The 16019-nt window shown below is 41.6% G+C and overlaps 1 protein-coding gene across 1 annotated transcript in view; it reads right to left on the reverse strand.

The window, feature by feature from the left end:
* The window catches only part of AFG2A (AFG2 AAA ATPase homolog A), a 165067-nt gene that overhangs the window by 148972 nt on the left and 76 nt on the right, over nucleotides 1–16019 (reverse strand). The window contains 9 exon segments of the mRNA XM_066318207.1: nucleotides 6911–7166; nucleotides 8283–8406; nucleotides 9126–9182; nucleotides 9789–9918; nucleotides 12041–12658; nucleotides 13432–13490; nucleotides 14621–14778; nucleotides 15372–15496; nucleotides 15877–16017. Of these exon segments, the coding sequence (XP_066174304.1) occupies nucleotides 6911–7166; nucleotides 8283–8406; nucleotides 9126–9182; nucleotides 9789–9918; nucleotides 12041–12658; nucleotides 13432–13490; nucleotides 14621–14778; nucleotides 15372–15496; nucleotides 15877–16017 (1668 nt within the window).

The following is a 16019-nucleotide window of genomic DNA, read 5'->3' on the forward strand; positions in this document are numbered from 1 at the left end:
CTTATGAAAACTTTGCCTCAAAATGTTTAAGCTCTGTCCCCCAATAGTAGCTAATGATTCTACATACAAATGCCTGCTGCTGACTGCATTGCCACACATGAATAATACCATTTCTTCCATACCACTCAAGCTGCAGAAGCAAGAACATGGTGACTTATCTGCCAAGACAGTTAATTTAAAATATTAGCTACAATTATTGATCAACTCTTCTGAGAAAATAATCCCTATTTCCTGCTTATATAAATATCAGCAGGCAGAATGGGATGTGCTTTAAGCAAATTATGAAGTATTCAACCCATAACTGTGTGCATGAAGTCAGCAATCCAATTAGCTGCAAGTTTTGGATAAACACACACTTAAAATTAGTTATGACGAAAACCAAAAGTTCACATGCCCTAACTGCAGTGAGTGCAATGTTCCTTCTGCAAAAAACAAAAATCAAGTATCATTAGAAAACAAACTAAAGAACTGGGCAAAGATGTTCTTTAAGGAAAAAGTAACTCGGAAAACCAGCACAGCACGCACTGGCATTGCTTCAGAGAGGCAGCAGCCACATGTAGGCACATCTGCAGAAAAGCCATCATTCTGAGCTGCTGCTGGAAGAAACAATCCCAAAACACATGCTACAGAGGACAAAAAGCCACATTGCTTTGCCGTGTGTGTGTGCAAGCCAGGGCCCCTTTGCTCCTAACCTGCTCAGCCAACTGTGTAGGTTTAGAAATACCCTCTGCTTCAGGGACCCAACTTAAACACCACAAAACACAGCACTAACTTAACACTCATGAACAATGAAGATGGGCATTGGATTTTCTTGCTCTCCTTACAACATAAAATAGAGTGATGGAACACAGTGCCAGAAAACTCAGTTGTCCCAGTCCAAAGATTCATTTGTAGCTTTACTTTTGCATCACATCTGTGCTTCTCAGTGCATTTCAGAATCCAATATTCTGCCCTTTCTGCAAAAATTTCATAACACTTATTTTGTATTGACCATCTGACTAGATATGTTATTAATACTCCCCAAACTCCCACATTTTCTACATGACCTTTTCACAAAAAGGCAAGCAGCCTTTCCCACCTCATTTTGAATGTCACATGGGAACCACCACTCAGACGACGCAACAGCAGATTGTTGGCAACAGCATAGCTTCAATATTTGTGCCTGCTACTAAGAAATAAATAACAACACAAACATGGTATTTTCAGTCACTTTCCAATAAGGGAATCAAATAATTATAGCACGTCAAGCAGTGCTTCCCCTTTCCAATCTGTAACTGCAGTCAGTTAATTTGAAAGCAAACCAAAAACCATCCTGGCAAAACAAACAATCCCATTGCCTTGGTCATCCACTGCCTCTGTCAAAATCTGCATTTTCAACAGCGTCTCAAGCCCACATTCCTACATTTAGCAGTATAACCCAAGAAAAATATCTACATTTGTTGCACACCCCCTCAGCAGAACCCAGACCCAGACAGTGCTGGGAAAGGTTCAGAATCTTAATGGCTTAAAAGAAAGGAAGGATATTCTTGATGCCCCAACACTGGGCTGTTTCATCGGGGCTGTGCCTGAGCTGAAAGGAAGAGCTCGATTGGAGATAGGAGGCTGGGAAGGCACGGACTGAAGGCAGTGTTTGTCTGGCTGAAAGAGCAGTCAGGGGCTGCTCCTCGGGGTGCACAGAGCCTCACTGTTAATCACATTAGCCCACACGGTTCATGTTTCCTGCAGGTGGCCAGGCTGCCACAACTGCAGGAGCTGGGGGGGAAAAACTACACAGGTCTAACAAAGAGGCATTCCTGGGCTTCAGGGGAAGTCGCTTCCCCACCAATTACAGAGAAAACCAGAAAAATCCTAAGAGACGGTCCTTCAGTTGATTATTGCTTTTTAATTCTTACTTTTAATTGAAGTGGATTGCAGAAACTCTTTTTTGGGGTGTAGAAGATACAGCAGGGAGTTTCTCAGCTCCAACAAAAAGCCAAGCACACTATGCTCCTAAACAAATTACACCTTTACAGATCTAATATCCACATAAAATCAATATATAGAGCTATGGATTAAACAGCATAAAGCCTCTCCATCTTGTATTATTCATCAGACTGCAGAGATAATTAAAGGGGCAAATGAACAGCACAGACAAGATCTCCAAACAACAGGGCTCAAAATTATGAGCACAAGACAACAGACCATTATCAGATGCCTACAAAAGTGGCTTCACAGATTCAGCTGATTTATACTGCTCAAAGATGCACCTCAATCTCTTATTTCTCTAGGATTTTTTTGTAACAGACAGTTCAAGCCAGTAAGCCATTCTAATCCTACAGGCTAAGCAGGGTGATACCTTTTTCAGCCAATTTAGAAACTTCTGATGCAAAACAAAGCCACCAGTGCCTCTTTCACAGAAGTCTCAAAGTCTCAGCATCCTTACTCGAAGCAAATCAATGTTCTTGCCAGAGTGACCACTATTTAAACAAAGCCATTTGTTCTTCTTCTCCTCATGATGCTATCTTATCACGGCCCAAGTGTTTTATATCAGCACACTGAAATGATGTGTAATGAACAAGGATGTTCAAGATAAATTCTGAGAGTCACAAAGCAAATACTTCCTTTCTCTGTAAACAATATGACTGAACCCACTCCTTGAAGAAATCAAGCTATATTTATATTCACCCTCTTGAAATGCTACAGGCAGCCATAGAAGGATAAGTTTATAATAAATTGCTATATTTGGAAACCTTTGTTGCTAAGCATCTTCTAACATTCAGTACAGTTTATACCATTCATGTCCCTGCTACATAATTAACATTTCATATGTTTTGGGTTTTTTTTTTAAAAAAAGAAGTACAGTGCTTATCTTTGCCAATAAATTAAAACCATTATAACTTTTAGGGAATTATAAAAGAACACGTGGCAAATTAAATAACAGAAGCAACAAGATCTCAAGGGCATACAAACACTGACATTATATGCAAGGATATGCCAGTCTATCTTCTACACACTCCTCTGCTTGAGATAAAACAATTCAGAAGACAGCTGTTCACACTAAAAGCCAGTCTACTAAATAATTTAGGATACAGTAAACCTCTTCCACTCTGAAGAATATGACTTTCTCAGCTACACACATAAATAGGCCCTTTTCTTGTCAAGAATCCCCCGTGTGTAAATCCCTCAGACGGTACTCAAGTCCTCAGAAGTGTACCAAGAGGAGCCTACTGCAAGCTGATGTCCATGGGATGTGGCCCAGTGCTCAGCATGGAATCTGCAGGTTTATCACATATGGCTGGTAACTTCTGTGGAAATCACAAGTATCTTCCTAGGCAGTAGAGAATTACAGCAAATCGTAATTTTTCCAGTGTAGCCCCTTCAGATATTTTAACCTTGCACATGTAGATATATCCTATGAAAAAACAGTTTTGTGGTTTCATTTTTGTGAGAGACTAGAACTGTATCTTCAGTAGAGAAAAGGGAGAAAAACCCACTAACTTTTAAAAATTCAGCAGATAAAATAAGAACACTCTTAGCTGTTTAAGTATCTCCATATAAAGGTTTCATGTGTTTTAGTCACAATACCCTGTTTGGGAAAGTCCAGATCACACTGCACAGGTTCTCCAAGTTTCTTGTCCTCTTTTCCTCTCCCTGCCCATCCCAGCATATACCACACCACAATTCTGTACACACCATAGTCACGGGGGCCCAGAAATATCAACACAAAATGGGTATTACAGGCCCCCAAAACTTCTTCAAAATTCCCATGAAAATGCAGAGTTGCTGAACAGAATATGAAACTTGCCTGTCTGACCCCAGCAGTACCACTAAGTAAACCGTGCACTGGAGAACAAACAACTTCTGCCTAAAAAACAGTTGGAATATGTTTAATTCTACAATGGTTATTTACTTTCCATTAACAAATGGTCTTCAGAATTATAGAGAAGGCAAACATCAAAGCTTTTATAATGAAGTATCTTAGGAAACCTGACTAGAGATGCAAAAGCATTACAAATGCTACATTTACCATGTTACTAATTACTACACCCTTGGTTTATATAAGCAGTATATACACAATACATGTGTTAAAAAAACAGAGTTGAAGTAGAAAGATAAGGAAAGATGAGTCCTCTGGAAAATGATCTAAACTTTGTATTAAGTATATAAACATATTTAGCTTGCAATCTTGCAGTCTTTCCAGCCACAAACCCAAGGATATAAATGGGATATGCAGGACTCGAGAGTCTCCCACAGACCACAACAGAAATACAATCAGCAAGCAACAGTAAATCTTGTGCCAAAAACTGAACACATATTCCTGAGTTCTGAAATCCTTTTTCTAAGCTAGTTTCCACATTTCACCTGTACTTACACACACAACAAATCTGAATGTGCCTTAACATTTGTGAAAGAATTCTTAACTCAGATGTTGTTGCAATACCAAGTATTTTGGACATTTAGAAACGTGCATTAGTCACCTCAACTATAAGTTTATACCATGTTTTATGGTGTAATATATATATACGAAATGTTATGTTCAGTTCTAAGGCCTACATCACCAGAAAGGTTATTGACAAACTGGAGGCAGTTCAGAGAAAATCAACGCAATTTCTCGGAAGACAGGAAGAACTTATTTATGAGGAAAGATTAAAAGAGCTAAATATTTATAGTTTGGCGCAGTAATGAATGAGGAGGTAGAGGACATGAGAACAGCCTGGAGATATCTGAAGGGTGTAAACACTAAGGAGGGAGAGCAAACGTGTTATACAAGGATGTAAATAGAAATAATGGGATAAAACTAAACAAGGAAAGCTTAGACTGAATATCAGAGAGCATTCCTGGACAGTAAGCTAGCTTGGCCCACAGGAGAGTTTCTGAAGCAACAGGAGCCCATGCATCTTGGAACAACACAAAAAGCTAGACAAAACACTGGAAATTTTGCCATATGAAGGAAATCTTGCCCTGCTGAGGAGAAACGGTAGATCATAAAAGTCTTTGCTAAGTTTAACTCCAGTAAAAGCATTAATATTTTACAAGGTGTTGAAAATGTACTATAAAAAAACAGATAAAGAGCTTAATTGGAAAAAAAAAAAAAAAAAAAAAAAGACTCCAACTAAGAACGTTCCTTAATGATGAACAACTTAAGTTCAGTTTATGCAACAGCTCGACTGACTCATGCTTCTGCAACTTCTTGAAGAGGAGAGCTGAGCTGCAAGGAGTTAACGGCGCTGGACTGCACTTTCCCCAGCAGAGGTCACCCCACGGTAACAAACGACAGGGAAGTCTGACAGCACGGACTGAACTTGAAGAAAGAAGAGCAATAGGAAGGAGACATCCTCCTCCTGTCATTCACTTTGGATGCAAAGTTCCTGGATAACACCATGTCCTGCAATCAGTCACAGGTAGACGCCCGAAGTTTTTTTATCTATGTAGTGTTCAACCTGCACAACATTCCAGATTTATTTTCTAAGAGGTCCTCATGAAGTGGGTAAATATCATCTATAATATCATCACGTGCATTAAGTAAAAGCCTCATCTGGGTCATGTTTGGAATTGAGACCACACCACTTTTCACTGAGAACTTGAGACTACATTAGTTAAGTGTTTACTATTTGAGTACTGAGAAACAGGCAAGACTGACAGGCTTTCAAACAACCCAGGGGATGGAAAATAAAAAGGGAGTTTATATATTTTAATATTTTAATAAATATAGACAAGCAGGAAAAATAATGATGTTTTCTAACTTAAAACAGAGCTTAAAAACCAACTGAAACCAAGAGGAAAGTGCTAGAGAACAAATAATCTCATTATTTTTTCTTCTTGATCCATAAAAACTCCACAAATTCATATTTGAGAACTATCCCTTAAAAATTCTGGAAGCTGGGAAGCAAAGACCTTGCTGTTCCAGGTGCCAGCACCCCTAATAAAACATCTGTCATCTTCACAGTCAGTTCCGATGCAAGAATTATCTGTGCTCTGTGCCACTGCCAGAGGAAGCTGTCCCATTGCCAAAGGAAATAAAAGTAACCAGCACATGCAGCAAACTTATTTGTGAACTACAAGAGAGCAAATACATGTAAGCAGAGCTGGACAATTGTATTTTGACTCAGCTGTTTTGAAGGGCTGCTCAGGGGCAGATTTAAGCTCCAACACTCAAACTGTGCAGACGCACTCTAGCAAAACCTAGGAACTGATAGAGCGTACTTGCAATATTTCATCCAACGAAAACAGAAGTGAACTCATGCTGAAGCATTCCCTGGAACATACTGAACCCTGGCTGCATGATGCATGGATAATTATCCAGGGCTATGCCTGTTTCCAAGGCCAAGGGCCACGTTCCAGCCCCTGGCTCGGGGCATGCTCTGCTCGCTGTGCAGCTCGCTCACCTCCACTGCACAACCTGAGCCAGGTGCACACAGTGCCCTCACCCCTGCCAGGAGCTCCTCATCTGCAAGAAAATGGAATACAGGACAAAATATGGAAGGGAGACATAGGAAACACCACTGAGGCCCACAGCCTTCACAGCCTGGGAACAAGGACCTGCAGGACCTGCAAGCTGTGCAGCCAGAGCAACTTAGGATTTTTGTGTGCAAGGGGCTGTCTAGAGAGTAGAAGAACTCTTAGGGGTGCTAGTTTACTCCCAAAACCATTGGTTTACTGAGAGAGAGCAAGCTAAGATCCTAGAAATGGCATGGGGGATTTCCCAGGGTAACTGATCTTAACACTGCATTTTTCAAAGTCATTAATATTCAAAGAATTTTTTCCACTTGCCTGGGAAGAGACACACTTGGCTGTGTTTTCTTTGACACAAAAATTAAGAAAACCTCAGTGTTTCAAAAGACATTAGTATAGACTGCAGATGTTTTTTTTTCTTTAATAAAGAGACTAACAGTAAAGTAATACTCTAAATAAGATAACAAAAAAGCCTTACCTGCTTCCTTGCACAAGGCTGCCAAGTCTGCACCCACATAACCATGTGCACTATCAGCCAGATGTGACAACTGCTCTGCTGTGAGTGAATGGGGAACCTTCTTGAGAAGCTTCTGGAGAATGTCCAGGCGGTCCTGGGCGTTGGGAATTCCGATTTCTATCTCCTTATCGAAACGCCCCGGCCTGCGCAGCGCTGCATCCAGCGCATGAGGGCGATTGGTGGCCCCAAGGACCAACAGCTGCCCTTCACTGCCTTCCTGGAGGCATCAAACAACACAAATTGTCATTTTAAAAGTACAATTAAATATCAAACAGATAACACAAGAGGCACTCCTCCCACTTTGATTCCCACAAATCTGCTTTCCTAAATCAGGAAAGCTAGAACCAAGGAGAGAAAAAGAAGGGCTTAGGCTAAAATGCAGCACTGGCACAAGAACAAAATGGTATCAGCAGACCTTGAATAAACAAGGTTGGGAAACAAATCAGTTCAGGTATCAATCCCAGAAGAGACAGGAGGTTATAAAGTTTCTCTAGGTCCAGCAGGAAAAGCAAGGTCAAAAATGTTAACCAATTTCCTCAAGCTCTGCTTCTTCACTTTCACAGTGAGGCAAGATCAGTTAGCAGGTCTCTTGTAATGTCATTCTCTTTTTGTGAATGAAGCACTCTTTCCAGGAAGAATATCCATCAGCCTTTGCCACCAGAAAATATGTTCTGCCTGTGAACAATTCCAGACTGGGCAACTCAAACTGCCATGCAGGAAAACAATGAGAAACTTGCAGATTACATAAACAGAAGAAATTTATTTTCATACTCTAGACAGAATTCTTTCATCTTTCCCACGAATAATCATAAAATAATAGATGAAAGATTGTCAAACTTTATGGGCTCAATCCATAATGTACTCAAGTCAATTAAATTTACTGTTTCTTTATTAGGCTTTTGTTTATGCTCTACATACTGCTCTGGCAATCCTGAAATAGCTGCTGTTGCCTTTAATCATGCAGCCAACATATCGCCAGAAGTATTCAGATGACTTTGATTTCAGAGCAATTAAAATTACCAGGTTTTGTTTAATGGGCTAGCACTGAAATTCAGTTTGATCACCAAAACTACAAGAGGGGGAGAAGGCAAAGGAAAGGCAGTGAATGGAAGAAACCTACTTTCTTTCAAACTAACAGTTTTCAGGATACATTCCTCTCCTATGTCCTCTGCTTAGCATCCAAAAAAGCATTAGATTATTCCATAAAGTCTCACCTAAGTCTGCTTTCTTTCCCCACAAGTGATACATCTCAGATTAGCTCCACTGTGGAAGCAATATTATTTTGTCCAGCAAGTCCCCATGTACATTAATTGCCCCATTAATTTCAACTTACTGAGCCAATGCCATCCATTAATACCAACAGCGAAGCAACAACTCTCTTTTCCACTTCATTCTGAGCCCCTTCTCTCTTTGGACAGAGTGCATCCAACTCATCTATAAATATAATTGAGGGGTGACTGACAGGGGGAAAAAAAAAAGGGAAAAAAAAAAATGTTAAGGTGCTCGGGAAGATTTAAAACACTAAGGCAGAGGAAGGCTGTTCACGGAAAACATCCAGTTCCTACACAAACTAACAAGCATCCCAATCCTTTAGGTAACTGGAAGTTTCAACCTTGTATACAGTGTTACTCAAGAGAGAAAACTAAAATAATAATATATTAGACAACTAATAACTTCAGTATGCAATAGTCTTTTGCTAATGTACTATAAGCACCAGTCACATGGAAGTCTGAAGTACACCTTAGCTGGGCCTAACAAATTTGGGCAAGATGCCACCCTACACCAGAGGAATGCTACAGCCAACAGCAAGTCATTTAGAGCTGGCCTCCAAAGATAAACTAGAGGAAAATCTGGATCCTGGTGAAACTCTGGCTCATGCTTCCATCTGTTGAAACAAGCACACAAGGCACTAAAGATACAGGTCAAGCGATGTGGCACCATCCCTAACAGGCCCTTAAAAAGGGCAGTGTCCAAAAGGATCTAAGAGGCATCCTAAAATTTCACGGCTTTCTCCTAGCTAAGCTCTACATAAACAATTTTATTTCCTTTTAAAAAGCACTAGGCTTTTTAAAAAAAAAAAAAAAGTTACAATTCAAAGCTTCTTGCAAATATTTTTCTTTTAAGAACGCTAAGACTGGAACTGATACTGCAAACAAAATTCTCCAAAGGAACATACCAGAGAGAAGCCTCGGCGAATATCTGACGTAACCTCGACTCAGACTCCCCATAAAACCTGTGAGAATAAAAAATATTTTAATAAAAAACTTAGGGGTTTTGTCTTTTCCAGGCAACCTGGAAAATTACTGCTTGTAAGTTACAAAAAGCTGCAGCTTTCAAAGTCCTGAAGTCTAAGCCATTATCTACAATAGTCTTTATTTCCACAAGGACCAGAAATTAAGGTGAAATGGAGCACAGTCGAAGCTAGAATAATGAGAGATAAAGAAAACCGCTTCTCTTCTGTGTTAGAAACAATTTTATCTACATTGTTGAAGAACAACAAAAAAATTACTTCTCTGCAGACATCAGTGTGTGTGCAGTGTCACCTTAACTGCAAATACCCTTTAACAAGCTCCTCTTCTTGTTGCAGAACTAACTTACAGGCAACTGCAGATGCAGTTTTAATCGCCTCTTTAATTCAGTCCATGCCTTACACAAATTTCCTGGCCAAGTCAAATAAACCTCTTTTAATACAAGAAACATAAGCCCAACTTGAGAGATCCCTTGGCCATTTGTTTTTGACTCTTTTGGGAAGGTAACCCACAGCAAATGGACAAATGCCAGGGTGTATTTTGGGCTACTATATTTACAGAATTAATGAAAATAAAGTAGGTGGACTTACTTGCTTATGATTTCAGGGCCATTAATGACAGTAACGCGAGCGCCAACCTCGTTTGCAATGGCCTTGGCAATCATGGTCTTCCCAGTTCCTGGAGGGCCATAGAGCAGCACTCCTCGAGGAGGAGGGATCCCTTGGGACAAGCACATGCAGGCAAACAGAGAAAAGAAGTTACTGGTGATAAATTCCAGGCCCAGCCTGCACTTGCACATTTCACTGTCCCTGTTACTACCAATACTAACTCGACCTCAGCAATAACTCCTGTAACAGACGTGTCATTATGATGGATTAGGCTTTCATGGAAAAAGATCACTCTTAAATGGGACATTCATCTACATTTTTAATGTCCAAAAAACTCTCTTTAAAATCACCTATTTAAATCATTCTATTTTTCAGTAGTTCATTATAATCTTCACTGTGTTTTCTCAAAAAAATACTAGACTGAAGACTTAATATCCATGAATACTTTAAGTGATTAATGATTCTTACAGTGGCATTGTAACAAACTTCACACATCAGAAAACCACTTCTCTTCAACACTCCAAAAAGTTCTAGAAATACTGTGAGAATTTTGTAAGAAAGTATGCTTACAAGATGATGAAAAACACATATTAAAAGGATGAATCTGCCTATTTAATGGCACATGTTAAGGGCCAAAGAGACAGAAACACTCAGGCACAGAACACAAGAGACTTTGGAAGAACAAGGTACTGCTGTGAACAGTTGAAGCTGGACAGAAAATACATGAAAACTGCAAGAAACACTACTGTGACCCTAGGTAAAGAGCCCACCAAAGAAAGTTTCAGACCAGCAAAGCCAAATTAAATGGGCATAAAAGCCAAAACCAGAAGTTGAAAAAACTAGAAAGCAAAAAGCAGAGACAAATATTTGACAAAGGCCTGACCCCAGCACAAAAGCCACTGCTGAAACACAACCAAAGAAACATCGGGTGGAACTGGGAATCAGACAGGGAATGATGCCTCAAGGGCAGGCCACAAGCCCAAATCTTAGAAACTAATACACTGGAAAAGAAAAAATTATCTGCCCTCTGACAAAGGAAAAAAATAAAAGCATCTCTACAGGCAGGTTCCTTCACACCAGTCCATGAAAGCAGCATATGCTGCTCCCTCCTGTGGCGTTTCTGGCACTGGCAATACAAGGGGCTGTGGAAGCACAGGCTCACCTCAGCTCCAGCCTCGCTGCCCAGGAGCAGACAATGACTCCCAACACTTGGATGGGGGCTAAAGGTTTGTAAAACTGAGAAAGCATCATCATCCAACATGTGATTAGTAGAGAATCTGCTCAAGCTTTATGGATTAGGTATGAAGAACACTCGTGCTGAAGCAAACTCTGCTGCCACAAAACCACGTGGTGGCGCTGGGGTTGGACCAAATGGAGCTGGACCACTCGGGAATGAAGATGCCTCGCATCACCCCACTGACACCTGTGGATCATGGCCAGGAAACAGACACCTGTGTTCTACAGAAACTGTCCCCACTGAAATCACCTCCTCTCTGAAGCACATGTGCAGGAAGAGGTCAGAGAGAGAAATAAAGGGCCTCCAAGACAAGATTTTAAAGAAATATTTATAGGTAAAAGAAAGTGCCCTGTCTCACAGTGATGCATGTGTCAACAAGGTACATAGCCATTTGTGATAAATACACAGCACAGAGTCACAAAAATCCTCCAAGTTTTTTTATATATTAGCTGTAACTTTATGTATGGCAACAGTAATTTTATTTGGGTTTCCACCCTGTAATTCCACACTGAACACACTGAGCAGTTTGAGCAAACAGCCTCAAAAGACCTCCTTAAAATTTTGCAGGAACACGTAGAGATAAAAACAGCAGAAGAATTAATCTGAGTTTTTCTCCATTTAAAAGATACGATTAACTGAGTCCACCAATACAAAATCTTATGACAACACAAACAACTGCACCTTTCAAGTGTCCAAGTCTTCTGTACTTGTACTTCTGATCTTGTACTTCCTATTTGCTATAAATTCTGCTCACTCATGCCTGAATTTTAGTACAGACACACATCTTTTCCCTGCTCAACTGTTTTTCACACAGGCTAACCAGAGCATCTTCACAGTATCCATACAGTGTAATTAGAAAGGAGTTTGACATTGTTTGGACACACAAATTTACCAGTTACATCCAATTCAGTGCATAATCCTGGAATAGTTAGTGTTTAAAAAAAAATCACGTTAAAGAGGAAAGTTAATGAAGAAAGCCAACTCTCAGGCATCATACCGTAACTCTTGAACAGTTCAGGTTGCTTCAAGGGCAGTTCAATAGTTTCTCTAATAGTTCTGAGCTGGCTGCTTAAGCCTCCTATCATGTCATAGGTGACCCGGGACTCACACTCGCCATCCTCCGCTACACTGGCCCTTGCTTCAATAAAATTGATTTTAGTTCTCGAAGAAATGAAGTAAAAACAATCTGTACTGCTCATTGCTCCGATTTTGCCCGTTAGTGGGAGTCCTGCAGTGTTGCCTTCCCCAGCCAACTCCAGATCTTGTGTGAGGTGTGCACCATCTCCCCTGCTGAAGGTTTTGTCTCCGTGCCCGGAGTCAGGAGCGCTGGGTGTGACTGGTGAGCCTGGATCCATGGCTGTGCCCGGGGTGCTCATGGAGGCAACCCCTGGACTGTCACCAATGTCCATCCTGCCCAGCTGTAAGGACAGGTCTAAGGCACTGCTCTCCAAATCAGATCTCTCAAGGTCCGGCTCATTGGAATCACCGGGAATGGCACTGTCCTGGGCAATCAGCTCTGCACCGTCAGTCCCCTTCACTTTCATCACCACGATGTTGCAAAGTTTGCCATAGTAAGTGAAAGCCAAGAGGTTTCCTGGCAGGACTATTTTCCCATCTGTGATAAGATTAAAGAAAAAAAAAAAGACAAAGATGATGCTATTTCTATCTACTTTGGCAGCAATTAACACTCAGACTTTCTTGCATCAGAATAATTCTTTATCAGGAAGCTTAGAAAGTGCTATAAATCAACATAACAAGAGGTAATTTCAGGTTCTTTGAATGATCCTTTTATGCAAAGACAGGTAGACTCTACTGAATAAATCTTCTATACATAAACTTAACGTTAACTTCAGCTTTTTAAATTCCATACAAAGGGAGGAGTTTGGAATTAGTATGGTGAGAAGTAAAAAATTTGTATTCACTACCTTGAATAACTCACCTTGCTTTTTTGCCTTACTTATGTACACCTACCACCCAATGAAGAGTAACTTTACTTATTTACCATCAACATATAAAAAGGAATTCAAAGACTGGATTTCAAGTTAATGTTGATCCTTCAACTTGTTATTAATGTGCAGCAGTGCACTGTTTTCCTCACAGGGCAAAGCAAACTCTGAAGTGCCCCACAGTATCAAGCCTGAAGGCTGATGAACACTCCCAGCTTGAGCCAGCAATACAAGTAATGGACAGGAGAAATGGAACCACAACTAATGCAAATTAGGTATTTGCAGGATGACATAGATAGTTAGCCCAAGACAGATCCCTGAACGAAGTGTGAACAAAGTAACAGCCCCTATTTTGCCATAAGCCCTTGGTTAAGAACTGTTTGCTCTTGTATTCAGAAGTATAAAAACTGAATAGTCAAAAGAGAAGCAGCAAAATTCATACCAAGGTTTCTCAGCAGACAGACACACATTTCCTCAGCATTAACAGTGGCATCTCTGTCCCTGTGGTAGGAACGGGAAAAAAAGTGTTTTTTCAAGCACTTAAAAACAAAGCCACAGTCCACAGCACTTCACAGTCTTCCTATCACATGGACTTTATCCTGATGATATTAGATACAGTAACAAAAGAAGTGTACCTATTTAATCTGGGGCTAGTTTTGCTAAACAACATTCTCAAGTGTATTTATCATTTCTAAGGATCACATACAGGCAATGCAGGTATGTCACCTGTCCAGGCACAATAATCATTGCTACAGGTACTGAATTAAGAAGAATTTAGATCAGGCAGGTCTCTCTCAGCCTTGCAAATACACACACACAACTTTCATTGCTAAAACAGTGCCTTGAACATTTGCACATCCACTATCAAAACACTCCAAGTTTTGCCACAAAGCATTTTCTAGTCACTTGTTTACTGACTCACAGCTGAAACTCACTTCACCCATTCTGCAGATGGAAGTCCACAACTCCTATAAGCATTCACCCCTGTCCACCAAAAAGCAGATGCAGCTGCTGCAAGTGTGAACAAAGGGGGGAGCCCTAAGACTACAAATGAAAGCCATTCCTCAATTTTAAGGCTCAAGAAAGCAACTTGATGGAAAACAGGTGTAGTAAGTTAATTTAGAGGACGCTTCTTAATATATCACAGCCTTTCCTGATGAGTAAACACAATAGTTATGTTGTTGGGGTCTGGAGTTGAGGATTGATTCTTTTAAGTGAAGGAAAAGCTGTATTATGCATACAAGCACTGCTCAGAGGTGTTTAATTTGCAGAGAAGGAACTACACCTGTAAAGTATCTAGAAACCTAGGAAGCACTTGAACAATGGGATTTCAATTTACTCTTTTAGTAATTTTTGTTCTTGCTTCTTACACGAAACTATGGCTCTCTGGACATCAGGAGGAATTTCATCATGGAAAAAATTCTGCAACCAACTGCCTGGGAACTGTGATGTTAATTTAAGTGCCAGGACACTTTCAAAAGCAACTGTAAAGTAACCTTATTTAGGGAATAACTACAATCAGACTCTGCAACAATCCAAATGCCAACTCAGTAAAATGATAAAGAGAATGACAAACCTTGAAGGGAAGTGGTTGAATAAAAACCTCAAGCAGGTTACAACAAGTTCCATACCTCAACTTTACATCGACTTCCTCTGCCTGGATGACTGCACCAGTCACAGGCTGCACGGTGATGGCATCACCTGGATTTACTTTCAGGCTCTTCTGTGTGGTTTCACCCAGCCCAATTTTGCCCCCTGGGAAGCCTGTGGTGGGCCAAGCAGTACAGACCTAGGAAGAGTTTTCAAAGCACACACCTGTCAATGGTCTTGCACTTCTCATTTCCAGTCAAGGTAAGCAATGCTTTAAAATTAAGGATCAGGTTGAAATCTGGTTCCACTGAGCGAGACATAAGTGGCACTGAGCTCTTATGATTTGATCTTAGATGCTTTCAAAATTGAAGGGGTTATATTTTGCCTACAAATCTGATAAAAAATTCCACCATGACTCCACACATTCTGCAGATGACTCAAAAGCATATGCAGTGCTGTTTAGAAAATGAAACACATCAGTGAAAAAGATGAGCAAATAACTATACGCTTTATTTGTAAGTAAAACAGATGTGTGTGCTTACGCAAGATGTAATACAGAACCCATTTAGTCACACATGATTTATAAATTTATAGGGGAAAAACCCCAAAACAGCTGCATGGATTTTTTTTTTTTCTATCACGGAGAATACAGATGAAACTACAGCGTAGAAAACACGGAAGAGCACATTCACCATCTTTCTCAATGCACGATCCATGCCGGTTCCATTGAGTTCAACAGGAGCACGCTAACAGCACGACAAAAGCACTTAAAGGGTCAAGAGAGGGTCTCACCTCCTGCCGCCCATCAGCGGAGGTGAGCAGCGCCGGCCTCCCTATGCAGAGATCCGCAGATTTCATGCTGCTCAGCGACAGCTGCGCCAGCGCTCTGCGCAGCATCTTCGGCACTTTGTCATCCGCTAAAGTTTTCGGGAGAAAAAAAACCAATTCATTTTTCCTCCCCTTCTCCTCAGTAAACCCGGCGTTCCCCGGGAAGCAGAACCTCTCCCGCCCTCCCGGCGCCGGGCGGGCTGAGACCACGGGCGGCCCCACGTTGCTGCTGGGTGCTGCCGCTTCCCCCGCGATTTCCCCACCGCCCGCACCCTTCCCCGGGGAGAAGAGTAGGTTTCACGGGGGCCTGGACTGCCAGACCCCTCCGGTCCGCCTTCCTGAGGCGCCGGGAGCGCGGCTGGGGAGGGACTCCGATTCAAAGCAGGCGCCCTCGGCGCGCCGGGCTCGGCAGCGGGGCTGGGGCAGCCGCGGCCGCCCGTCCCCGGTTCCCGCCTCCGCTAACCCGTACCCGGCTCCACGGCGTCGGCGACACGCAGCGCCAGCGGCCCGCCCGCGGCAGCTCCCAGGGGAGCATCCCGCGGAGAGCCGCCGCCCGCGGCCGGGCGCCCCTTGCTCTTCCTTCTGGCGGAGGAGGCGGACATGCTGCCGGCG

This window comes from Sylvia atricapilla, chromosome 4, assembly GCF_009819655.1.
Source record: "Sylvia atricapilla isolate bSylAtr1 chromosome 4, bSylAtr1.pri, whole genome shotgun sequence".
Classification (NCBI taxonomy): domain Eukaryota; kingdom Metazoa; phylum Chordata; class Aves; order Passeriformes; family Sylviidae; genus Sylvia; species Sylvia atricapilla.